Source organism: Asterias rubens, chromosome 2 (assembly GCF_902459465.1).
Source record: "Asterias rubens chromosome 2, eAstRub1.3, whole genome shotgun sequence".
Taxonomy (NCBI): domain Eukaryota; kingdom Metazoa; phylum Echinodermata; class Asteroidea; order Forcipulatida; family Asteriidae; genus Asterias; species Asterias rubens.
Window position 1 is genome coordinate 2437572 of NC_047063.1, and position 27677 is coordinate 2465248.

At 38.9% G+C, this 27677-nt stretch overlaps 1 protein-coding gene across 3 annotated transcripts; it reads right to left on the bottom strand.

Moving 5' to 3' along the window:
- Positions 1-3449: 3449 nt before the first annotated feature.
- Positions 3450-27677, bottom strand: LOC117306915 (protein NEDD1-like). 3 transcript variants are annotated; one of them, XM_033791493.1, is made up of 15 exons: positions 27564-27677; positions 26096-26277; positions 24872-24966; positions 23927-24043; positions 21934-22074; positions 20708-20937; positions 19518-19716; positions 17754-17997; positions 13614-13712; positions 12634-12818; positions 11231-11510; positions 10320-10459; positions 9893-9999; positions 8334-8400; positions 3450-6446 (listed from the first exon to the last, which is right to left on the bottom strand). In XM_033791493.1, exons 2-15 carry the CDS (start codon positions 26226-26228, stop codon positions 6342-6344), a joined length of 2142 nt encoding a protein of 713 aa, XP_033647384.1. In that variant the 5' UTR covers positions 26229-26277; positions 27564-27677; the 3' UTR covers positions 3450-6341. The 3 variants fall into 3 exon arrangements, with proteins under 3 accessions (XP_033647384.1, XP_033647383.1, XP_033647382.1); XM_033791492.1 differs by having other exon boundaries at positions 26096-26293; XM_033791491.1 differs by having other exon boundaries at positions 26096-26297.

Sequence of the window (27677 nt, forward strand, 5' to 3'; positions counted from 1 at the left end):
CTGAGAATTGAGTTACCGACTTTGTAGACAAAGGATGCTGGCAGAGTTTTGTCCTGCCCCTTCTAACCAAACCACTTTCGGAATACAGACAAATTCACCCAAACCTAACTACATAAAGTGTTCTACCACCCGTGAAGAACGTTTACCTTCGTTATGACACCGAAAACAAGCAGTGTAACTTTCATCGGTATACATCCCAATTAGAAAGAAATATATGTCAAATCATAGACAAAATGACCCATTGTTGTCCTTTCTCTAGGTCCAATCTACAACTTTCAATGCTTATGACGATTATCAACAAAATGTTGCTGAAGTTAGTACAAAACAAAAGCAAAAGCATGGCGTCTAATTTTGCCCTTTATAGGCCAATTTAAATTGTATTTCCCAGATAGACACAGTGTAGGCCTACTACATTTATGTTTCACAATTTCGGCCATTTGAAATCATTCCAATCGAAGTCAGGGTTTTTCGACCGCGGGGAGACCGGGCGGCGGCAGGCCAGCGCTTTCGCTTTGTATGTTGCCGACATTCATAACGGGAACATTGCCGTGCTTTTGTGACTTGTTTTCTCTCTTTTTGAAGCCATTTTAACGTAATTTTTTCTCTTTGTAAAATTTCAGTTGCACCGATTTCGTTCATATACATAACGACAGATATGCTCCTCGTTTCAATTCACTGGGGGCAGTACATTATTTTGGTTGAGACTTTTCAGAAAAGGCCGAAAGTGGCCGAAATCCAGAAGCCCTTTTGACTAATTAAATATTCACAAAGAGTTCACGCACGAAAAACGATGAATAATTTGCAGATAAAAGGAAAGGAATTCGAATGGGTGGCAATCATATGCCCTTTTGTAAGCCATTGTGCTGTCTCCGTGTTACTGCTCAAGCTTCATTGTATTTTGAATACAAAGAGACCCAAACTGCACTTTTCCGACTATATGGCTACACCTTTAAGCGAACCATTTTCTCTAAATTGGAGGAGCAAAATAATCGTTTCTGTTTGCCCACCACTAAAGATATAAATCTCCAGCCTCATTTCAAACGGTGGCAAACGTCATTGTGTTTGACACCCCTCCAGCAGTACGAATTCAAAGACGTCCAACTACATTACATTTCAATATGGGTATTTGTGTAACGTGTGTCTCAGAAAAAGCAATACACTTTTGAAATGGCTACCGAATAAAAAAGTATATGGTTCTGGAGAAAAAGGTTTGGGTGTATGGATAGCTAATGGTCTCAACTTTCACATGACACAAACAAGTCCGAAAGTAATTGATGATCGGGTGAACACCGCTCACTTTTGTGAAGGGTTGAAAATAAGGTTACGCAGGAATTAGCCTTCCCTTTGTGAGAAAAGTCCTTTGTAGCTTACACAATTCAATCCAAGATTTCGGCTACTTCAGGTCAATGGGTAACCTGAAGAATAAGTAGCCAACATCTGTGACATTCCTGTTTTCAACAAGCCGTATTTGAGACACCCGGTATTGACCCATTTCACCTGACGTCATCATCAGACTAATCTTGGATGCGCCATTTTGGTGGTCAAGGTCAACGTGTGTTATTCAGTGAAGTGCGCATTTTTAGGTGACGCGGCGTTTACACGTAAGCCTATTGCCCAACAACATGGTGAGCGTGGCATCAGTCGCCGCGTGTTAAAAAGTGACAATACTATACTATTGGGCAAAGATTTCAATCATTCCGTCTGAAGCTCCCTGATTATACAGTTTCTATCATCATCACCAACCACTGATCCACGGGGAAAATGTTGCGTCATAACTACTGACCAATGTAACAAGAACTCAGTCAAGAAATAATACCAGCTTATTCAACTTGTAAAAAATGCACTGTAATAGTTTAATGCAGTAACGAACCAAAAAATATATTATATATAGCATGCCGTAGCAAAATCAAGTTATTGCTGTACACGTCTACATGTAAAACTATGTGCAAAAATGACCAACTATTTACAATTGTACTCTCATTCTAGCTCATTATAGACAATGTAACCTTAGCCCTGGCGGCCTTACACTTTCGTTTCGTACTACAAAGAAAAGGTCCTATATAGGGCTAATGTAACCTGTGACATCACATGTTTACAAAAGAGCCACAGAGCCTGGACTTCCTGCAGGCACAAATTGTACACAGCTCAATGGAAGAAAACATAAAATCTTGTATTTTGTGGAGATTGCACTGTCTAACTCCTATCAACTTTTGATATGATAAGAGGGGGCACATCTCAAAACTTGTCCAGCTTTTACTTTCATAATTCTCGGATTTATGTGGAAATTATGACACAAAATGTAAATTTTCCCATAGGACCTGTGCTTTTGTTAAACACGTGATGTCACAGCTCACATGGTCTATTGACAAAATATTACACCACTGAGGTCATCGTTATCTCAAGAAGGCACTTACTTTTATTCGTTTGTTTATTTGGTTATTTTTGTTTATTTATATCATGCCAATCCAACAGCGCCATTACCGCCAATAACGAGATTGGGACATCATATGTATGTGTGGAAATTTCAATGGGGAATACCCCGCACCATCAGCTAGCGACCTACGACTCAATCCACATGCAAGGCTTTGTGTCTAAGGAGGGATCTGAACCGAGGTCCGCTGAGGTGAAAGACAGGGAAAGAACCCAACTACAATCGCAACAGAGCTCTCTATACAGGTATATAGTAACGACCATAAAGCAAAAATTATTAAACCCCAAAATCCTAATTCTTGGTGAACAAACACGAAAAGGGAGACACATAGTTACTCTTAAACAAAGGGTAACACCACTTCTCTGGAAATACAGCATAGTATTTCCCCCAAGTTAAAGTTCTCACATATCAAGGTAGCTCACAAAGTAGCGCAGCAGAACAAGACTGATTATTTTGGCAGCTAGTTCTAGCCTTGAAATGTCCCCCCCCCCCCTTAAAACACCAAACAAACAAACAAACGATTAAATACCCAAAGAGAAAGGAACAAAAAGACAGCCAAAAGCAAATACTGAGCACCTGCAAGACCCTATACAAAAAAAGTACTTGGTAAATAAATACCAAGATATCCACAACAATTTGGCCAGCTTCAGAGTGTCCAGTGTCTCCACAGTATTGTTGACATCATTCTTGTCATTTACTTAACATTATCATTTGTACACGGTTTTAAAGGCAGTGGACACTATTGGTAACTCAAAATAATTATTTTCATAAAACCTTACCAAGTGACGAGTAACGGGGAGAGGTTGACAGTATAAACGCTGTGAGAAATAACTCCCTCTAAAGTGACATAGTTGTCGAGTAAGGTAATTTTCCACGAGATTTAGAATTTGAGGTCTCGAAATCAACCATCTAAAAGAACACAACTTTGTGTGACAAGGGTGTTTTTTTCTTTCGTTATTATCTCGCAACTTCGACAACCAATTGAGTTCAAATTTTCACAGGTTTGTTATTTTATGCATATGTTGAGATACACCAAGTGAGAAGACTGGTCTTTGACAATTACCAATAGTGTCCAGTGTCTTTAACATTCACTGTAAGATATTTCATTCTTTTGCATAGGTAGTCAAGTCAAATTTAGCGGACTGTACAGTATAAAAATACAGTTTAACATTATCAAAGTCTGAACATTATGCAATAATGTTCTGCCTGAAACTCGGTAACATTTAGAATATTGAATTACATTTCCCAAGTTGCGTGTAAACATTCTATTACTACGGAGGCCCTAATATAGGGACATGCGGTAAAAACAAATTCCAAGTATCCAAGAAACAATCAAAGTTCTTTATTTCGTGCGCTCGAAATAACGTTGTTCACTAAATTATGTGGCGCACTCGAATAAATTATTTGCGCTTGAAATCATTTGTTATACCACCGTAACGGGTTGTCAATTTTATTGGTCAAGAACCAAATCATTTGTTGTGCTCCATAAAAGATGATTGTATTAAAAGTAAATGTTTGAAATGTTCAAATAGAAATGTACACCTTAGTCATGGTCAGAGGCGCCAGAATTGTGCCTGTATTCGAGCCTCACACTGTACTGAGACAACGGAGTCCATTCTCCGTTGTCCGTTGCCCCATGCCACTGCCTTTGTGCCCCTTGAAATGTTCAAATAGAAATGTACACCTTAGTCATGGTCAGAGGCGCCAGAATTGTGCCTGTATTCGAGCCTCACACTGTATTGAGACAACGGAGTCCATTCTCCGTTGCCCCATGCCACTGCCTTTGTGCCTCTTGAAATGTTCAAATAGAAATGTACACCTTAGTCATGGTCAGAGGCGCCAGAAGTGTGTATTCGAGAGCCTGACGCTGCATGGAGGCAACGGAGGCAATTAGCTCAGTTGCCCCCGTTGCCTTTGTGCCCCTTGTAATATTCCAAATCAGAGGCGCCAAAAAGATAACTCCATGGTGCCCTTGACCTTTTGAAAACAAAGTATTGGGCATGTATAGCGGTTCAAGGTAGCATTTTTACCAGCCATACCAACGCTGTCCTTAAGTTCAAACATAAATAAAGGTATATACAAGTGTGACCAATACGAAACAGTGGGATCTAAGTCAGTAAAGATTTAAGTTGCACAGACTTTTATATTCCAGACATAAATAAAAACTTGAATTCTGATGAATGCTACATGTATATACATGTAATGTTGACTTAAAAACATGCCAAACTAAAACGAAAGTTCCCAAAAAGAAGGGACCACACATGGAATTTCAAGGCCAGGTAAATCGAGAAAAATGTTCTCCCCTGCCCTGGTATTGGCATCTCTCCTCACACCAATGGTTATAAGGTGGCTGTCTGGTTCTGGTTTTCACTAAGTTGCTCCATAGCAAAGCCTCATTGGTTGAACATTTCTCAAGTGTGGCTTGCATTTCTCCTCACCAATGGTGAGTAGTTGGCTGTCTGGTTCTTGTTTTCACTTAGTTTCTCCACACCAAAGCCTCATTGGTTGAACATTTCTCAAGTGTGGCTTGCATTTCTCCTCACCAATGGTTAGTAGTTGGCTGTCTGGTTCTTGTTTTCACTAAGTTTCTCCACAGCAAAGCCTCATTGGTTGAACATTTCTCAAGTGTGGCTTGCATTTCTCCTCACCAATGGTTAGTAGTTGGCTGTCTGGTTCTTGTTTTCACTTAGTTTCTCCACACCAAAGCCTCATTGGTTGAACATTTCTCAAGTGTGGCTTGCATTTCTCCTCACCAATGGTTAGTAGTTGGCTGTCTGGTTCTTGTTTTCACTTAGTTTCTCCACACCAAAGCCTCATTGGTTGAACATTTCTCAAGTGTGGCTTGCATTTCTCCTCACCAATGGTTAGTAGTTGGCTGTCTGGTTCTTGTTTTCACTTAGTTTCTCCACACCAAAGCCTCACTGGTTGAACATTTCTCAAGTTTGGCTTGCATATCTCCTCACCAATGGTTAGTAGTTGGCTGTATGGTTCTTGTTTTCACTTAGTTTCTCCAAAGCAAAGCCTCACTGGTTGAACATTTCTCAAGTTTGGCTTGCATTTCTCCTCACCAATGGTTAGTAGTTGGCTGTCTGGTTCTTGTTTTCACTTAGTTTCTCCAAAGCAAAGCCTCACTGGTTGAACATTTCTCAAGTGTGGCTTGCATTTCTCCTCACCAATGGTTAGTAGTTGGCTGTCTGGTTCTTGTTTTCACTTAGTTTCTCCAAAGCAAAGCCTCACTGGTTGAACATTTCTCAAGTTTGGCTTGCATTTCTCCTCACCAATTGTTTTAGTTTAAGTAGTTGGCTGTCTGGTTCTTGCTCTCTACATTTAGTCTTTCAAAAGCAAAGGGGCAAGGATGGACCATTTCTCAGATATTGATTGCATTTGTCTCCTCCACCATGGCGCCAATATTTCACTCTAGGGTTCCCGTTCTCTTCACTTAGTCTCTCCAGAGCCCAACCTTACTGATGCAACAATTCCCAAGTATGGCTTGCATTGTCTCTCTCCCATTGTATTTTGCTCTAATAAGATTCTTGTTCTCTTCACTTAGTCTCTCCACAGCAAATCCTAGTTGATTGAACATTTCTGATTTCGGAAGCTGGCTGTCTGTGTTCTTCTTCTTCTGTTTTCTTGGTCTTTCCAAAGCAAAACCTCTTTGTTGAAACATTCTTCAAGGTATGCCTTGCGTTTTATTTCTCAAGTATGGCGTGCGTTTTCCCTCTCCCATGGTGTCAATATTTCGCTCTAACAAGGTGCTTCCTCGTTCTCTTCGCTTCGTCTCCCAGAGCAAATTCTTTCTGGTTTTTGGTAGTTGGCTATCTGGTTCCCATTCTCTTGGTCTCTTTAAAGTAAAATCCACGATGTGGCTTGCATTATATTTTCTGAAGTATAGCTTGCACTTGCCATGGTGTCAGTATTTGGCTTTTAGGCTTTTGTTCTCTTCTCGCAGTCTCTCCAGTTCAGCCAGCAAACCCTCATTGACGGAATACTTCTCAAGAGTGGCTTGCATCTCAATCTGTGAAAAAAATATCCACAAAATAATTAATGAAATACGTCCAAACTGGAAAGAAAATGAAGGTATCAAAATGTCCTTCTAATTAGAAAACTTAGCAGAGTGGCTTTTGTATTATGTGAAGTTAATTGTTTTCCATACTCCCTTAATTACAATTGTTACAATTAAAAAGACTGCACACAAAAAGTTCATGGCCTAATGTTCCGATCACCAGCAGAGACTTCTTGGAAACTTTGAAAAAGACCCTACTAGCGTCAAAACGTTAGGCTATTGACTATTTTTTCGCATTTATACCACAGGTCCTTATGGATTGAAAGCAGTTAGAAACTAATTCTATCTTATCAATAAAAAAACTACTATTAAAATATTCAGATACACTAAAGTAATCGATCTAGGACAAAACAATATCATTGAATGCACATATATATAAAAGTAAAATAACCATTGATTTAGATAAAGATTAAAAAAAAGTTACGATTAAAATATTCAGATGACACTAAGACACTAAAGTAATCGATCTAGGACAATTTTCTTTTTTAATTGAATGCACAATACATAAAAGTAAAGACCCCATTGATTTAGATAAATAAAAAAAAACATAGACATAAGATGAACTCCAATAATAGAAAACAATAGGAAGATGGAGACACTTTTTAGAAATGTAAACAAGCCAAAGCCCCCCCCCATAAAAAAAAAAAAATAAAAAAAAAATAAAAAATAAAAAATAAAAACAAAAAATAAAAAAATAAAAAAACTGTAGTACATTATTCAATCAAATCAAAATCAAATCAAATCAGTACACTATCATTTCAACACACACAGCTGAGTGAAAGACGGCTGACCTAAAACAAGAAACAACAATATTTGCATGTAAAGAATGTCAACAAATTGCTAGGCATTTGACAATAAATCATGTTTGTCGACATGTACAAGATGAATACGAACAGATTATTGGACATTCAGCAATTATATTTGCATATACATGTATGTGAAGGATGTCAACAAATTGCCAAGCATTCAACAAGAAATCATGTTTGCATACAAAAATTATCAACAAATTATTGGACACTCAAAAAGAAAGCATATTCATTAATCATTGCACATGTAGAGAAAGTCAGCAAACTGCTGGACATTCGACAAGAAATAAAGTTTGCATTCAAGAATATTAAAAACATTTTGGACAGTCAACAAACAAACAAATTCAGTGTAAAGGAAGTCAACAAACTGCTGAGCATTGGAGAAGAAATAAAGTTTGCATTCAAGAATATTCAAAACAATTGGGACAGTCAAGAAACAAAAAATTGCATATGGGAAGAATGTCAACAAACTGCAGAGCATTTGAAAAGAAATAAAGTTTGCATTCAAGAGGAATATCAACAAATTATTGTATGTTCAATATGAAATCATGTATAAAAGAATAGGAAACAAGTTGCTAAGAAATCATCAATAAATCAAGTTTGCATACATAAAGAATTTCAACAGATTGTTGTATGAAAGAAATCACATTTGTATATTAAAAATAAAGAATGTCAGCAAATTTTTGAGCAATCATCAAGAAATCATATTTGTTTACAGACAAGAAGAAAGATGAATTATCAACAAATAAGTGGACATTCAAAAATAAGCTATATGTGCATATATGTAAAGAGTGTCAACAAATTGCTAAGCAATAATCAAGAATAAAGAATATCAACAAATTATTGGACACTCAACAATCAGATTTGCATAGCTAACTTGCACACCATCAAGAAATCAAGTTTGATACATAATGAATATTATAAATTAAAATTATTTTAAATTCAACAAGAAATCATACATCAGACTCGTAATGAATTGAATTTCAAAGAGAATGTTTCAGGCAAGAAACTTTCCGAATCATGATTTATTTACCTGTTGTATTTGAAACTGCCGGACCATTTCTCGCTGCAAATGTAGAATTTCTCGGTGGAAGGATTCCCTGTAAACAAAGGGGGAAAAAAACATATTTAGAAAAGTTGTTACAGGGAAAATATTTTCAGGTGCCCAGCATTTACAAACATTCATTATAATAGAAAAATTGAAAATTCTATGAGACAATACATAGATATTAATAACAAAGAATTTGCAAAATTAAAGGCACTGTACACGTTTGGTAATTGTCAAGGACCAGTGTTCCCACTTGGTTTAACCCATCATAAGCATAAAATAACAAACCTGTGAAAATTTGGGCTCAATTGGTCATCGAAGTTGCGAGAAAATGATGAAAGAAAAAACACCCTTGTTGGACGAATTTGTGCGCCTTCAGATAGGAATAAAGACTTCTAGCTAGAAGTCTTTTAATATTTTAGTGAGAAATTATCTCTTTCTCAAATACTTCAGAGGGTTCGTTTCCCACAATGTTTTATACTATCAACAGCTCTCCAATGCTCGTTGCCAAGTCAGTTTTTAAGTAAATATTTGATTTTAGTAATTACCAAGCGTGTACTTTCCCTGTAATACACAGTGAAGGGTGATAATAATTCAAATCAATACCTAGCAGTCAAAACCAAAAAGGACAATCAAAAAGAAAAAATCTGTGCCAATCAACAGAAAAAAGGAGAATTTAAGATTGCATTTTGACGACAATCATACTTAGAATTAGGATCAAACAAGAATCCAATATATGGAATCAAGGATATAAATTTCAGTTTTACCATGTACCAAATGTACTACATGGGTGGTACATGTAAATTGACAAATATGAAGAAAAACATCCTCTCCAAGAGATGCTCTTAATAGTGGACACTATTGGTAATTACTCGAAATAATTATCAGCATAAAACCTTACTTGGTAACAACAATGGAGAGCTGTTGATGGTATAAAACATGTGAGAAACGGCTCCCTCTGAAGTAACATAGTTTTCGAGAAAGAAGTAATTTTCCAAGAATTTTATTTCGAGACTTCAGATTTAGAATTTGAGGTCTCGAAATCAAGCATCTGAACGCACACAACTCCGTATGACAAGGGTGTTTTTTCTTTCATTATTATCTCACAACTTCGACAAATTGAGCTCAAATTTTCACAGCGTTGTTATTTTATGCTTATGTTGAGATACACCAACTGTGAAGGCTAGTCTTTGACAATTACCAATAGTGTCCACTGCCTTTAAAGGAGTAGATCTCATAATTCAAACAGAGTCCCACATAATACTTGTAGGGAAATACTGAATGCTGAAGCACTTTGAGCATCACTGAGTGATGGATATGAACTCTATATGTAAGAAGCTATTATTAATATTTTGTTATAGACTTTATGCATTGATGACATCCAGCCACCCTTAGAGGTAAAATGATGATGAAACAATAAAAACGCGGCGCACAGGTTTGGCCAATGAATGGCTTTTTGTTTTACCTCAAGTGAGGTGCCCTCTGTTTTGACATCATGTGCACATTAGGTCTATTAATTATTTGTTTAATTAATTGTTTCTTACTTGAAATCCTCAAGCGATTCATCAATCATGTTCTTAATGAACTGAACCTGGAAGGGTTGTAAATCAGCACCCGCTACAGCACCGTTATTTGCATCTCTGTAGTCAACCTGAATAATAATAATAACAATACAAATAATATTTAACTTTTACATAGCGCATTACATCAACAAATAATCTCAATGCACTTTAAATAATTATTACAAATACCGGTAATCAATAAAAAAATGATAGATTAAAATACATTTAAAGCACAGTAAATACAATGTTACAACAATCATATACAATGATAAAATACACAAAAAGATGCATCAAGACTCAGTCAAAATTAGAGAATTCGCGAAGCACAAAACAAAACAATATTGCCTAAAAACTTGACTAAAATTATGTGTTCTAAGAGAGGACTTAAAGGACAAAAAGAGGGTGCAACCTGAAGGTTCCTCGGACTCCCTGATGCACTGACGAGACCCCTTGATATCGCATCCCCACTCTTGGCTCTAGAAGCGCTTTCTGAAGACCCTCCAAGGAGACCCCTGCCTGGAGAAGTTGTTCTTCGACTCTGTGGAGTGCCTATAAAAATATATAAACAATATTTTATTTTGGCAAAAAATTCACAAGTACATAATATAGTAAGGCTTGTGGTAACACCATGTAATGATATTCTCTAATTAAGTTGGGGTGGTTCTGAAAAGAAGTGTATTATTTAATTTGACGTTTCGATAAGTATGCTCTCATCATCTTCTGGAGAAAAAAAGAAAAGAAAAAGAGCATACTGATCAAAACATCCAGTTAAAAAACAATCAGAACCTGGGTGGAGAGAAGCTTATGGTTAAAGGGAAGGTACACTATTGGTAATTGTCAAAGACCAGTGTTCTCACTTGGTGTATCTCAACATATGCACAAAATAACAAACCTGTGAAAATTTTAGCTCAATTGGTCATCGGAATTGGTAGAAAATGATGAAAGAAAAAACACCCTTGTTGGACGAATTTGTGTGCTTTCAGATAGGAATAAAAGACTTCTAGCTAGAAGTCTTTTATTATTTTAGTGAGAAATTACCTCTACTTCAAAATCTATGCTTCTTCAGAGGGAGCCGTTTCTCAGAATGTTTTATACTATCAACAGCTCTCCAATGCTCGTTACCAAGTCAGTTTTTAAGTTAAATTCGTTTTGATTAATTACCAAACGTGTACCTTCCCTTTAAGTGCATGCTGAAGGACACAATAGTCCTGATCGGGATTTGACCCCCCACATCCCGATGCCTTAACCACCAGAACTTGAAGCTCCTAACCACTCGGCCTCGACACCCTACACACTTGACACAGCGGAATAGTGGCTTACCGAATGGCTTAGCATCGCTCTCAGTCACTCCAGTCGTCCTGGCTGTCCTTGGAGATGTGAGAGCCACAGTCGCTGGCTGAGCTGTAACCGCCAACCTCACTGGCTCCTTGGGGCTCAAGGAAAGCTCTGGTCCACTTACAGGCGACACCAACCCCGGTAATAAAGCGGCCTGGCTCGTAAGGGACTTACTACGTCCCCGCTCGGGACTGCTCTTCCTGTCAAGATTTAGTACTGGTTTGGTAATAGCTGGCTGACTGCTGGACGAGTTTGATCTGACGCTCTATTAAAGACAATCATGAAAGAATCAAGTGGAAGTTAATACAATATGTATAAAGTAAGAGCACCTGCAGCAGATTTCATGAAACGCTAGGATTAATCTTATCTCGAGTAAGAACGAGTAACTCATACTACCTTAGGATCAATCTTAAGATCGGCATGCTACAGTGCAGGGTTTGGGACTCGTCTTAAGTCCTAAGATTAATCCCAAGTTAGGAAGACTTTGGTGAAATTGACGGCTAGACCCTGAAACTCTACTCGCATTGACGAGTCAGGCCAATACCTGGTTATTGCATTCATATCACAGGTCCTTATGGATGGAAATCAGTTTTAAACAACTAATTCTATTTTCTCAATTATTGCGATGACATCATGGCCCAATTTCATAGAGCTGCTTAAGCATAACATTCTGCCTAAGCAAAATAGTCCATGCTTAGTAAAATCCGAATATAGGCCAAGACTCCACTCAACTGTAATGCTAAGTAAACAATAGCTCAATACCAGTCACAAGCAATGTATATGGCATGAAATTTTGGCCGGTAACATGTGCAAAATAAGAATTTAAAAAATTTAGATTTTCGCCAAGGGCAAACAAATCGGATATCCTACATAAAGACCCTGGATACTATTGGTTATTGTCAAAGACCAGTCTTCTCACTTGGTGTATCTCAACATACGCATAAAATAACAAACCTGTGAAAATTTAAGCTCAATCGGTCGTCGAAGTTGCGAGATAATTATGAAAGTTGTGTGCGTTTAGATGGTTGATTTTGAGACCTCAAATTCTAATTATGAGGTCTCGAAATCAAATTCGTCAAAAATTACTTCTTTCTCGACAACTATGTCACTTCAGAGGGAGCCGTTTCTCACAATGTTTTATACCATCAACCTCTCTACATTACTCATCACCAAGTAAAGTTTTATGCTAATAATTATTTTGAGTAATTACCAATAGTGTCCACGGCCTTTAAACAGAAAAAATATAATGCCCGGTATTTTGTGATTGTTAATTTAGAGAGCTCGAGGTACACTACAATTTCCGATGTTTTAGGTTTTTAACTTTTCAACGTTGGCTGAATCAGTAATTCTAATCTAATCTAATCTAATAATGTAATTTTGTTGCTTACCTTGATTGCATTTGAGGATGACGTGACAGAAGTGCCATTGTAGAGGTCTACATCAAGAGGGAAACTCTTGGTGGCTGATTCGGGTAGTACACCTGGGGAAGACTGCGGCTCTAAATCTACTGAGCCTATCGGAGTTCTCCGAGAGGAAATATTGGAGGTGTTCTCCGACAGCGGTGAGAAAAAATCTGCAAGAGATTTCCAAGGTTTACAAGCTTCAAATAATTCAGAAGGCTTGAAACAAATGTACCATGATAGCCAATGTTGGCTGCATGTCAAGGTTGCTTAACAATAAAGTCATTATCACACACAGTGCTGGTGGAATACACAAAAGAACTTGGCCTCATTGGATGCTGAAGTGCTCCGCTAGGCTACAGTAAATTTGTTCAGTATACTCCACTCTAGCCTGTGTGATGACTAACATTAGTAGCCCAGTTTTTTTCTACACCATCCACCCTGGTAATAGTTAAAAAGCAGGACAGTTCTTTTCAGGACAGTTCTTTTCAGGACAGTTCTTTTCAGAACTGAGAAGTCTCCCGAACCTCTGATTATCTACTCCGCGGCAGTAGAATAAAGCAAGACAATTCTCTAAGAACAAACTCTACCTGGCAAGAAGATACACACATGGTGTTACCGCAAACCAAATATACATCGATACCTCACCATGCAATGCCTCAAATCCTATATTACATTATTATCATTACAATCTGCCAACTGTCAAGTCACACAGCGGTGAAACATCTACGACAGGTTCAATGGCTCACATAATCAGCATTCTATATATATACCACTACATGTATGTGTAGAATTTAAAAGGCTATTCATAAATACCTTGAATTCGTCTCGACTTCGTCTCGGTAAAATTATCATGAACCAGGCCTCGTTGGGTTTAAACCACTAGTTGAAAACCTGTTCACCACACATTGATTCCCTTATTAACCTTCTGGAGCTAGTAAATCCACAAAAATATGAGAAAGCCTTACCTGGTAGACTGTCTTTCTTTTGGGTTGCAGGGGTGCCGTCTGCTTTACCCATTGTGTTTGGTCGGCCAACGTGGTTGACATTATCTGTAATCCTAGCACCTGCAATAAAGCACATTGAAATTATCATGAGTGTTGGTGTGGGTCACCAAACTCAAACTCAATTTGTCCTTAGTAGAAGTGGAATGCATGCACTCTTTTAAAGTCACCTGGAAGTGGTATTTTTTCAAAATAAAGCTTTTGTCACTAATATATGTGTTTTGATGAGTGGAATGTGAATAAACAGTTTAAAAAATAAGTTCTTATGTTATTTACAAATTTAAGAGTAGACCCCGACCCGAGAGGGCGCTGTTCGTGACGTCAATCGAGGCAGACTTTGCCTGTAATGCGTAGAGTAAACACAATTGCAAAGTACATGTACGGACCAAGTCGTGAGTTTTTACGTTTCAAAAAATTTTTTTGTTTTGTTTTCCGGCAATGCCGACCAGGGGTATTGCTGCTGAATGCAGACAAACACTTTTTGAAATGTACCAACTCACGACTTGGACGTACATGTACTTTGCACGTGTGTTTACTATACACATTGCAGGCAAAGTCTGCCTCGATTGACGTCACAAAAGGGGTAGGCGGAGTCAGCCCCCCAAACAACTTTATATATTTTTTAAACATATAAATCAGTACAAACAATTACTAAAAAAAATGTTTTATTGTTTGTAAGCATATACTCTTATGTTTGAAAGAAAACAATTCTATTTCCAGGTGACTTTAAATGCCAACGATGTATACTTATATTATATTTATTGGTTTATTTCATACAAAAACATTCAAAAGGAATAAACAGTAAGACAATCAATGGGTTGAATTGCACTAAATCATGAACAGTAAGACAAATTTCTTAAAAAGTAGTCAAAAGGTTAAAGGGAAGGTACACTGTTGGTAATTGTCAAAGACCATTGTTCTCACTGGGTGTATCTCAACATGTGCATTAAATAACAAACCTATGAAAATTTGATGTCAATTGGTCATAGGAGTTGGGAGAAAATGATGAATGAAAAAAACACCCTTGTTGGACGAATTTGTATGCATTCAGATAGGAATAAAAGACTTCTAGCTAGAAGTCTTTTATTATTTTAGTGAGAAATTACCTCTATTTAAAAATCTATGTTACTTCAGACTTCAGAGGGAGCCGTTTCTCACAATGTTTTATACTATCAACAGCTCTCCAATGCTCGTTACCAAGTCAGTTTTTCAGTTAATATTTGTTTTGAGTATTTACCAAACGTGTACCTATGTATCTCAACATATGCATAAAATAACAAACCTGTGAAAATTTGAGCTCAATCGGTTGTCGAAGTTGCGAGATAATAATGAAAGAAAAAACACACTTGTCACAAAAAGTTGTGTGCTTTCAGATGCCTGATTTCGAGACCTCAAATTCTAAACTTGAGGTCTCGAAACCAAATTCATGGAAATTTACATCTTTCGCGAAAACTATGTCACTTCAGAGAGAGCTGTTTCTCACAATGTTTTATACTATCAACCTCTCCCCATTACTCGTAATCAAGAAAGGTTTTTATGATGATAATTATTTTTAGTAATTACCAATAGTGTCCACTGCCTTTAAAAGAGATGAGTTTCTGTTCGCTACGTCCGGAAAGGGTAGCGCATTCCAAAGCTTAGTATTATTATTATGAGAGTGCTGTAGTCATTGACATGATTGTTGATTGTTGTTGGTGTACCACAGTCTGTTTTAAAAGGCACTGGACACTATTGGTAATTACTCAAAATAATTGTTAGCATGACAAATTACTTGGTAACAAGTAATATGGAGAGCTGTTGATAGTATAAAACATTGGGAGAAACAGATCCCTCTGAAGTAACGTAGCTTTTGAGAATATAATTTTCCCGAATTTTGAGGTCCCGAAATCAAGCATCTGAACGCACACAACTTCGTGCGACAAGGAGTTTATTTCTTCAATTATTATCGCACAACTTCGACGACCAATTGAGTTCAAATTTTCACAGGTTTGTGTATAGTTGAGAAGACTGGTCTTTGACAATTACCAAATGTGTCCAGTGACCTTAAGTGGGTTTCAGTTTACTTGTTTTTATTTATAACTAATGTTTTGATAAACTATTGTGTAATTGTAATTATAAACTATTAAATAAGCATACATAGTTTTATCTCCTTTTAAAAAAAAACGATACCTGTAAATACCATTGTAGTAACGTCCGTCGATATATCGAAAATACTCAAAAACTCGATATTTTTTTGACATCGAAATCGCCGATGTCACTTATATAATCATATCGTAATATCGGATTTTCGATATATATCGAAAATTTTGATGTTTTGAAAATTTCGATGTTCCTAAATGATATCGAAAATACCAAAAGAGTGTCCGATTATTTAAAAGAAATCTGTGTTTGAGTATTAGAAAAGCCGTCGTCGTTATGTAGTTTCATCATTTTGAGTTGCCCTATTAAATAAAATACGTTTTACAACCAAGTATGTCTGCATGTTCTTTGTGTTTTCGCCATCAGCCGCCGGCCCGCCGCAGAAGTTCACGACCCCGCGGCGAGCGCACGGTAAAACCTCAAAAGAAACCTGTCGGCTGTTTAAAATGCAACTTCCCATTGTGCATGTGATCAAAATCAATGCGTCTTCATCACAGCATTATTGACTTTGCAAAAATACCCCGCAAAAACTTCCCCGAATCAACAAGACAAAACAAAACAAGGAAGAAAACAATCTTACATTATACAGTAAAATAATCTTTCTATCAATCCAAGGTATCGTAATGGCGTCATTTTGGTCAAATAAAGCCTACACGGACGTTGTGTTGTTTTCGGTAAACAAGCTAACATTTCCGAAGAACTATATGCTTCGCAGACCACGCTGTCGGCAGCTAGTGCATGCGTACCAGCGAAGACTATGCTGTTGTACGGTTTAAGTGTGCACACCAGCATGTATGGTTATTGCAATTCGGGGGGAAGACCCGTTTGCCCAAGCATGCGCAGACACATGTAGTCTTTGGTCAAGGCGGTATCGCGTGATGCACTGCGTTATTTCGACAATAGAGGGCGTTCTAGCATTCAATGTTTCTTGCCTTTGTTATAGAATGCAAAGTAAAAAGACTACAAGCCTTTATTAAAGACTATGTGACTGCATGCTGCGTGCGTTGTATATTGTGATCGCCGAGTGCTGACTGAGTGGTAGGTCTGTGTTTTGCGGGACTTTCTAGTGATTTTTTTTCGATGATTATCTCAACCATTTTCAACCGTAAAGGTAGTCCACGCGCCCGTCGGACAACTTGATTGACACTTCTACGTCAATGCATCGGCAACTGACACCTTAATGTCGGCAAGTCACGCAACTCACAAAGGCTCTGTGTCATTTTGAGACCAATTGGCCAAGCCAGCGGTAGCGGCGATCATACTTTGTTGTAAAACCAGAAATAATCGGGGCGGGACTACGCAATCTGAAATTGTTTGGACTGCAAACAAGTTCGGGGGATCAGACAAAAACAGGTTGAAATGTAACCCTATTAAACTGTCAGTCTATGGTATATATTTCTACCTCCATGAGTATACCAAGTGCTGTTTTTAGGCTTCCATCTTGCGCGCGGAAAATACTCGATATATCGAGTATACTCGATATTAAATTTTCGATATATCGGTTATGGGAAAAAACCGACATCGACGGACGCTACATTGTAGAATATTAATAATAATAATAATGGTGGCTTCTTATATAGCGCTCAGGTCCGTCACGCAGCGACGCTCATGGCGCTTCAACATTATTATCCCTGGTCACTGGGCCTTAAATCATTCCTTAAACCATCTCAGCACCCGTGGGAGTATACAGCCTGTGCCACCAAATATGTAGCGCAATCAAGGCTAATCAATCACAAGAACCAACTCTGCCCTCACAGGTACTCATTTACCCCTGGGTGGAGAGAAGCAATTATAGTGAAGTGTCTTGCTCAGGGACACAAGTGTCACAACCGGGATTCGAACCCAAACTCCGCTGTACAGAATCACCAGAGCTTGAATTCGGCGCTCTTATCCGCTCGGCCATGACACCCCAAAATAAACACACAAAAAATAAACAAAATAAAAAACAATACTGAGATTCCATACCTTCTCTAATCGGTGAGATGATATCCTGATTCTCGATGTTATCTCTTGGTGTTCCGAGCCTGTTGGAATCATTACCGGCTTCCTCTAGCGATTTACCGGCACCACTAGACGGATTCGTGGAAGACTTGCTTATCTTCTGAATGGAAGGGGCAACCTGAGCCACTCCGGGGCTAACTTGGGGGAGTTTACGCCCTGCTGACACCGACTGTACCGGCTTAGCACCTTTGCTACCTACACCGTTACTCTGTTGATGGTAGAAGAGAAAAATTTAAAAAACTTGTTATCTTCATCTGAAATAAAAAGTTGCATCCCCTCAAGGTGATCCCCTGGCTGCATATGTCAAGGGTGAGAGTCATTACTAACGAAAAAGTCTGAAACTTGGATAAATATTCAAAGGTATGTTGAAATGATGCCGTTTCTACTGTTTGGTAACCCCTGGGGTTATAGATTCCAAGGAGCTTTTGAAAACAGTATCCAAAGCACTAGAGAAGTAGACAAATGAGCAGGATTTCTTTATTTGTAAAAAGAAATATTGCCTGATTTTCTTCACCAGTCCGAAATAAAAAGTCTGAATTCAACCATAAGTGTGAACAATCTCATCCCTGATATATGCAACACCTTGTTTGCGACAATAGTCTGCTTCAAACTACAGTACCTCTGCCCTCACAGGTACCCATTTACCCCTGGATGTAGAGAAGCAATTCTAGTTACAATTTTTCCTCCAGGATGTTGCTGTTTTGATCATGCGACACCAATCCTGAAGAGTATTTGGGTCAAGATCTCAATCTTAAGATCCTTCTATAAGAGATGTTAAATTTGAATCGGGGATAAAGAATATTAATTTTGTTTTTTTACCCATTCACCGATGTGTGTTAGCACTGTATACTCAGTACTTTCCCGAGTCCTGTGAACAAGCATCACAGGCATGTTACTCGGGTGGGATTTGAACCAAAGACCATTGCAATTCTAGAGCAGTGTCATACCAACTAGACCACCAAGATTGCCCGGTGGCTAGAGGCTACTTATGTTCTGCTACCTCAATGCCTCAGCCCCTTTATTTCTCACTGACCATCAAAGAACCTGTCCGAAAATCTGTGTTCCTGTTTCCAAACTTCATTTTATTTTGCATTCAAAGAATTAAACACAGTTGGGGGGGGGGATCGTGCCTTTTCTATCAGAGCACCAAAGGATATGGAATCATCTCCCTAAGAACATCAGGCAATCTACTTCATAAGCCAATTTCAAAACCTTTGCTTAAAGGCAGTGGACACTATTGGTAATTACTCAAAATAATTATTAGCATAAAACCTTACTTGGTAACGAGTTATGGGGAGAGGTTGATCGTATAAAACATTGTGAGAAACGGCTCCCTCTGGAGTAACGTAGTTTTCGAGAAAAAAAGTATTTTTACACAAAATTGATTTCAAGACCGCACATTTTGAATTTGAGCTCTCGAAATCAATCATCTCAAAGCACACAACTTCGTGTGACAAGGGTGTTTTTTTATTTCATTGATATCTCACAACTTCGGTGACCGTTTTAGCTCAAGTTTTCACAAGATTCTTATTTTATGCATAATGTTGAGATACACCAAATGAGAAGATTGGTCTTTGACAATTACCAATAGTGTCCAGTGTCTTTAATCTCACCATTTTTTCCAAAGCCTACCATACTGTGCTATGAGCATTGACTGTTGGATTGGCGCCTTATAAATATAACGATTTATTGCTTGATTGATTTTGAGAGAGACAACTCCAATCTTACCCTTGCAGTCGGCGCATGCTGGAATCGCACAGACTGCACAGATGACTTGTGAGCACTGAAGACATTCAATGGGGTAGAGCCCATCCTCAAGTCAAAGATATACACCTTGCCTCGCGTTGAGCCTACAGCCAGCGTGGCACCATCATGCATGCAAGCAATGGACGTCAGAGGTGACTCAACTGTCATACTTCGGATGATTCTTCAGGTCAGATGAAAAAACAGAAAAAAACACATATTTGCGAACTGTACATGGTAAGCTTAAAAAACCTGGAAAGTATTGCTTAATAATTTCCTGTTCAGCAAGAATGAGCAGATACCATTCAAAAGTGGTACATGTTAAATGGTACTTTGGCTGTTACTTTATTCTGCTAAGCATATTTCTGTTGTGCTTATGCAGGTCTATGAAAATGGGCGTAGGACTTGTAATCCCACGGTTTTGGGTTTGAATCCTACTTCGCCAACCACTGATTTCACAATGGCTAGATTAAGTCAGTAGTCACTGAATCAACTAGTTACTGAATCCTAATTTCTTGATTTGTGCAATTCATCATCATAGACATTCAACCATAGAACCTGGTTAAACCCATGTTTGTATGAGAGAGATTGGCTGTTGCCAGCTTGGCGTTTATATTCCCCTGTGGGAGTTTGCCGACTTCCCTGGACAGGAAGATCATTCAAGGGTTTGGGTACTTTTTGTAGGACACAAAACACAATCAATGTCCACAGATTTACAATAAATTTACACAGTTTGAAGATAATGGTGGTAGAAAGCTTCCCTCAAAATACTACTTGACGAGGTGATGAAATACAAACACTGGTAAACACTTTGTACATGCTCAAATAATTTTTGTGACATTGTTCTACTAATCTCTCGAAAACTACAGCACGTAATTTTGGTTTTGGCCTTGGTGCCCCTCCAAAAGTGTCCCACAGACTTTAAGATTTTCCAATGCAACAAAAATGGCCTTGCCCGCTCAAATATGAAACTCCACACCTAAAGCCTGTTTCATACTTCATGCGAAGCGAATTTGACGTGAATTTGACATCACAACCCTCCTTTCGCAGTGATATTCGCACGTGAGTTGAGCAGAGTTCAACTGGTGCGAATTATTCGTTGCGAATTTGTGACGTCAACATTCGCTTCGCATTCGCATTCGCAGGAAGTATGAACCGGGCTTAATGATACTAACCCCTTGCCAAGTACGTCGTAGCAGACGATTCTCTTATCCAGACCGGTACTCATCAGCAGCATGTCATTGACTGGTGAGAACGCCAGCCCTGTAGCCGGTGCCCTGTGTGCATCTCGGAATGTCGTAATGGGCTTACGGGAGTTGGTGTCCCACATGGTCAGGCCACCATCATCAGACACGGAGGCCAGCATGGATTTCTTGAGGAGCGAGTACTCCAGAGAACGGACACTCTGTGAAGGAAAATGAGTTAACGGGAGAGGTTGATAGTATAAAACATTATGAGAAACGGCTCCCTCTGAAGTGGCTTAGTTTTTCGAGAAAGAAGTATTGTTCAACGAATTTGATTTTGAGGTCCCAAAATCAAGCATCTGAAAGCACACAACTTCGTATGACGAGGGTGTTTTTTCTTACATTATTATCTCCCAACTCTCGACGACCAATTGAGGACAAATTTTTCACAGGCTTGTTATTTTACGCATATGTTGAGATACACCAAGTGAGAAGACTAGTCTTTGACAATTACCAGTGTCCAGTGTCTTGAACTCTTTCAGTGCCAGTTATTTTTTTTTACAATTTAAACCTGAAAATAATGCCCAGAATATTAATGATTTTTTGAAAGGCCTATATCTTCTGTGTACACGTGCAGCCATTACGTATGTCATGCACTTTGTGCATAGTGCAATTATTATAAACGCAATAGTATGTTATGAGCTACGGATATAACCAGGAAAATGAGCCAGTCCGGAGGACCTCGTATTTACGAGAGTCTGCTGTACTGTGGAAGTGTCGTGGCCGAGCGGTTCAGAGCACCGATTTCAAACTCTGGTGTTTCTGATCAGCAGAGTGTGGGTTCGAATCCCCAGCCGTGACACTTGTGTCCTTAAGCAAGACACTTAACCATTGCTTCGTCCTTCGGATGGGACGTAAAGCCGTTGGTCCCATGTGCTGTGTAACGCATCTTAACGAATCCAGTGCACTTTTCGAAAAGAGAAGGGGTTCGCCCGGTGTTCCTGGCTGTGGCTGCTGTATGCGCCGTAGCACCTTGTAAACTATTATAAGGTGCTAAATAATTGGGTCTCAAAATTCATCACTGCAATAACCTATCTTTCTGAAAGTTTGTATTATACTCAGCGCCTTGAGTACCTTGTTTAGTAGATACGTGCGCTATATAAGACTTTGATATATTATTATTATTATTATTAAGTTCCAAGTAGAGGCTTCTTTACCTGGGTTTTGGGGGCGATGAGAGGGCTGCTAGCCTGACCAGAGACAACATTATGAAGTAAGATTTCTCCACTGGCTGAGCCCGACGCAATATAGGTGTCATTCCAGTTGAATATCGCGCAGGTCACTGAATCTTGGTGACCCTTAAATTACAAGACAACAAATTAATCATTTCCTGATTGATTGAAAAATTGGTGATTAAAAGTTAGTTAAAGTAAGTAGAAACTATAAATAAATAGTAAACTTGCGGGTACAACCATGTGTAAATAACTTAGGGTGAGTGTTGGCTCTGAAAAGAAGGGGTTGGGTCTTCGTTTCGAACAGTATACTCTGCTCGTCTTCAAGATCCATCACTAACCCTAAGAAATTTACACATGGTTGTACCTGCAAGTTTACTATTTGTTTATAGTTTCTTCTTATTTCTCCACACCATGCAAAGCTTCAAACAATACTTAGTTAGTCAACGTGTTAATCAATCTCAACGTGTCTACCTTCATCAACATATTCATGAGGAGTGTAAATAAATTACTGGAAACAGCATAACAACAGCTAACAGCCGTGTCAAACGTATCTTGAGAACAGTCACAGGGGTCACATGTACATGTACATAGAACAAATTTTGGCAGAGTGTAGTGAATCGATGTTCTAATATACAAATATAACATGGTTTGAGGGCTACGCCTCGGGAACTAGTTTGTCAACTTCCAATACCTTGGGGAGCTAATCTCGACTAGTCACCCAAAATAAACCATACTTGTTTTACTATACTTCATACATATTTCAGTTAATTGGAGGAAATTAAAAGGAGAAATTACGACTGTGAAATAAAATGAACCATGATTAGTTTGTTCATGCGATGGATGTCGCTGAGCGATGTTCATGCATTCGTACAATAGTACTACGATCGTAAAGCGATGTTCATGCATTCGTACAATAGTACTACGATCGTAAAGCGCATGGACAAGTAGAATAGCGCCCGAGGATGAGGTCGCACAATGGTAGTGCGCATGGACAAGTAGAATAGCGCCCGGGGATGAGGTCGCGCAATGGTAGTGCGCATGACAAGTAGAATAGCGCCCGGGGATGAGGTCGCGCAATGGTAGTGCGCATGACAAGTAGAATAGCGCCCGGGGATGAGGTCGCGCGATGGTAGTGCGCATGACAAGTAGAATAGCGCCCGGGGATGAGGACGCGCAATGGTAGTGCCCATGGACAAGTAGAATAGCGCCCGGGGATGAGGTCGCGCAATGGTAGTGCGCATGGACAAGTAGAATAGCGCCCGGGGATGAGGTCACGCAATGGTAGTGCGCATGACAAGTAGAATAGCGCCCGGGGATGAGGTCGCGCAATGGTAGTGCGCATGACAAGTAGAATAGCGCCCGAGGATGAGGTCGCGCAATGGTAGTGCGCATGACAAGTAGAATAGCGCCCAGGGAGCTTTTACTTGTCATGCGCTGTTACCACTTGCGTGAATACTCTTGTGCGCGCTTGGTTCTTAGAAAAATTAACACCTGGCACGTGGTGATGACTGGACCAATAAGAACTCGACTCTCGGTCATGAAGTCACAAAATGGTTACTTTCCACTGAATAAGTAATTTGCCTGAATTGGTCACATTTGCTAGAATGAGTAACTCCCCTAACTTTTAAGTTTATACATTACAAACAAAAAATGTGGTCTACCAACTTGAAGGTTTATTGGTCATTATTTCCTTTTGGACTGCTGACTATGTCACATCCTTCTTATATTCCTAGTTAACTTTGCTCGACACATTGTTTAGTTTAAGTACTTGCCAGTTAATTATGAAAAAAAGGAGATGTTTTGAGTTATAAATTAAAATCCTGAAGGTCTGTGATAACGGAAATAAATGTTGCATGTTGTATGGTGTTTGAGTGAAATTTGGGAGGCAATGTCCCTGTGTGTTATACAGTGTACTGTAGTGGGCATTTTAGGCACCTCGGTGTAAATCCTTTTTTTTATAAATTCCATTTCTCACCGTGTACGTTTTCTTCAGCTTCCTAGACTTGAGATCCCAAATGCTGACGATGCGGTTCTTGCCACCAGACAAAAGGTAGCGGGATGTGGAGTTGAAGGAGACACTAGTCTGTTTTTCCTGCGATTGAATGATTTTTATTAGAAAGCGTGTTATTTTGTTGTGCTATCCAAATATGGTGAACAGCAACATAAAATCATGGAAGTGTCGTGGCAGAGTGGTTAAGAACACCAAATTCAAACTCTGGTGTTGCTGATTAAAAGAGTGTGGGTTCAAATCCCCAGCCGTGACACTTGTGTCCTTAAGCAAGACACTTAACCATTGCTTCGTCCTTCAGATGGGACGTAAAGCCATTGGTCCCATATGTTGTGTAACGCATGTAAAAGAACCCAGTGCACTTATCGAAAAACCTCGTGCGAGACCTCAAACAAAATCAAATTACTTCTTTCTCAAAACTACAGTACTTCAGAGGGAGCTGTTTCTCACAATGTTTTATACCATCAACCTCTCCCCATTACTCGTTACCAAGAAAGGTGTTATGCTAATAATTATTTTGAGTAATTACCAATAGTGTGCACTGTCTTTAATAATGCGTATGGACAAGAGAAAAGGCTGACGGACTAGTGAACTGACAAGCATACTGGTCCTACTGGCTAGTCACAAAAAAAGTAATTGGCAAACTCTAAAAGGACCACTGAATAAGTACAACGTTTCTTTTTGTGGAAAAAGGAGTGACAATCTCTCAGATTTCAGATGCCAAAAATAACTAGTTCTACTTGCTTGTTTGTTTTATATCAATTTGTACAACAACAAAATTACAGGAATATTGGTTACAAGAAAATAAATAAAGTTATAAACTGCTGTAAAATGCTGTAAGAAAACATGTATTATTATAAACGATAAACTAATAATTATAAACGATAAAAAAATTAAAATTATTAAACTTACCCCCTCTGCTAACTCAATAATATTTGACGCTGCGCTTCTGACAAACGTAAGAACCACTTTATCACCAGAACTGCCGGCACTTGCTAAAATCTGATGTGAATTTACTGGTCAAGGAAACAAGGTGATGTATCTCACTATTTGCTGCATTTGAATAATATGCAAACAACCAATAGATTCTTGTATTTAAAGTCAAGTACATGAATGTATCCTTGTCCGCACTAAACACAATGTCCAAGGATAATAATAATAACAACCACCATTAAAGCGCATAGGCCTAAGCATCGGCATCAAGGCGCAGATAACAAACATTAACAATCTTATAAAGCTACAAAAATCTAAAAATACCTCAGTTGATATTCCAGGTGAAATTTGGTTGAGCTTTTCAAACTTGATTTGCTAACCATGGCAAACTCTTGGGAAATATATTAATTTCCCTAGAAACAGCTACCCAGCATTTAAACTTTCATCCTGGTTGCCAAAGGCAAATACATTGAATTTACGGGTTGTTCTAAAAAAACCTCACCCTCGCCGTCTGCCCCAAGATCAAATCGTGTCCTGATTCCGAGGGGGTCGTGTGTGTCAAGTTTTTTTAAGAAGAATCCTGAATTAAAAAATGCATTAAAATCTAAGATAGGATTAAGAAAAGGTGGAACATCAAACAGTATCAATACATTATACAACAAAAGTACACACTATAAGTTCAGCGGATAAAGAAAAGGATGTGAAAATAATTATGGTTACCCCTTCAAAAATCAACAATATGCTTCTGTACTCCATCTAGTAATAGGCCCTAAGGATAAATGACAGGTCGCAGCTCCAACCCAAATGTGATCACCAGGCCTTGAACTTCAATCTTGAAGGGGCACGGCAATTTTCTTCTGGTAAGGGGTTCCCTATGAGGAAAATGCAAAATTGACTTGAAACTTTGCAAAGGGCACCACAGCAAAAGCACAGGGCACCACAGCAATGGGAGACTTTTGATTGAGACGAAATAACACAGGCCTGTATGCTTCGTTTTTGAAAGGGCAAGGGCACCAAGGCATTTTCTCCTTGTTTTAAAAGAGCACCCTATGCGGAAATTGGAAGTTTCTACTGTAGCATTTCAAGGGCACCAAGGCAATGACCAGGGGGCATGGAGGCAATCGCCTTCATTAGCTCCGTGAAGTATCAGGCCTGCGTTGGGTTATTTTGAGGCCTGGGCTGGGTTACTATAGCAAAGGATATTGTTATGACTCCAGCATAGTGAGGAGATGCCGCTGGTGTGTGGAGAGAACTGATGACTGGGTGTCGAGCTGCTTGCCACATCCCAAAGTTTGATGTCTTCTCCTCCGGAGGCAAGCTTCAACCCATCCTCCATGGTGACTCCCCTAGCTCTATAGATGCATGTACCTCACATTAGCGGAGTTCTGTTGGAGAGTCAGCCTTGCTAAGAATAAAAACCAACCAATGGGAGAGATATTTATGCCAATTACTTGGCGGTGCCATGATGATGATGTTAACTGAACTGAAGCGCATGATCGATCATGAGTGCTGATTCGAAAACATGTCTGCCACCACTTTTTCATTCTTAATGAAATACGGTACATAAGTATCTAACTTGAATAAATATCGGAAATTTTTCCACAATCATTTTGTTATTGGCTCAAGGTGCATGCATGCTTAAAGCCATTATACACTTTCGGTAAACAGTATTTCCAAGTCCCACACTTCGTGTATCACAACTTAAAATAACAAACCGTTGAAAATTTAGGCTCAATCGGTTATCGGTGTGAAATAAGCTTGTGTACTTTTTACACGCACGTGCTACGTAGTTCACGAAAAAATACACGAGCTTAATTTACATAAAACAGCCGTTGATTTGTATTCGCGCCCTCACGGGCCCACAGCTCGGCAGGCCGATGACGTCATGCTGATTCGCATATTCCAAGATGGCTGCGTTGTGCATGATTCGATGAAATTAGAGTCGGCAAAAGGTAGCAAAGTTATCGTTAAAAATTTCTTTTTAAAATTCTATTTGTTTCACTTTTCAATACACACAAAGCAAGCTAAGAGTTATGTGAACACATTCAGCCGGTCTATACTGCCGGGTGGCTCGTAGATAAGGCGCCAGAATTTTTTTAATTCCTTAGCTGCATGAGGAAATGGGGTGGACGTGTGGCTAAGGATTCAGCTATCCTTGGACCTTGGCCACACAAGTGGGGCTATGGTGCTAGTTGATGAATGACAACAAAACAACAAACATAGGGTCTACAGGGTAAAGGCTACATACAAAAATGTTAACACAATTTTGTAAATATTCCGTATGGCGCCACCACTTTTTCATTCGATTTCGATATGAAAATAGTATCTAATTTACCTAACCCCCGAAAAATGAGATCCCTTGCCTTGTTGTAAAAAGAGTGAAAAGTGGTGACGCCATACACAGTTATCCCACAATTTTACCAGAGACATGGGAGAAATTTTTTCGTCCTGTCGGAAATGAATGCCGTTTGGCATCAGTCGTGCACACAAATTAATGCACATAACAATAACATTAATCACACATGACACACTCAGCTGTAGTGTAGTGTACATACAATCCATGATGATGGTGTAGCACAGAACTGTCTTCAGTTTGCCTGCCATGAGTAATTGGCAATTTTATACCTATTTTGTCACAATTATTACAAAATTACACTTTGAAGATACTCACCAACATTCAGATATGAACAACCATCTGTAGCAGTTGCAAGTCAAGAATGTTAAACTCAAGAAATTCTACATTTATCGCTTGGTTGTTTGTTTTTTTCAGGTTTGAACGATCCCA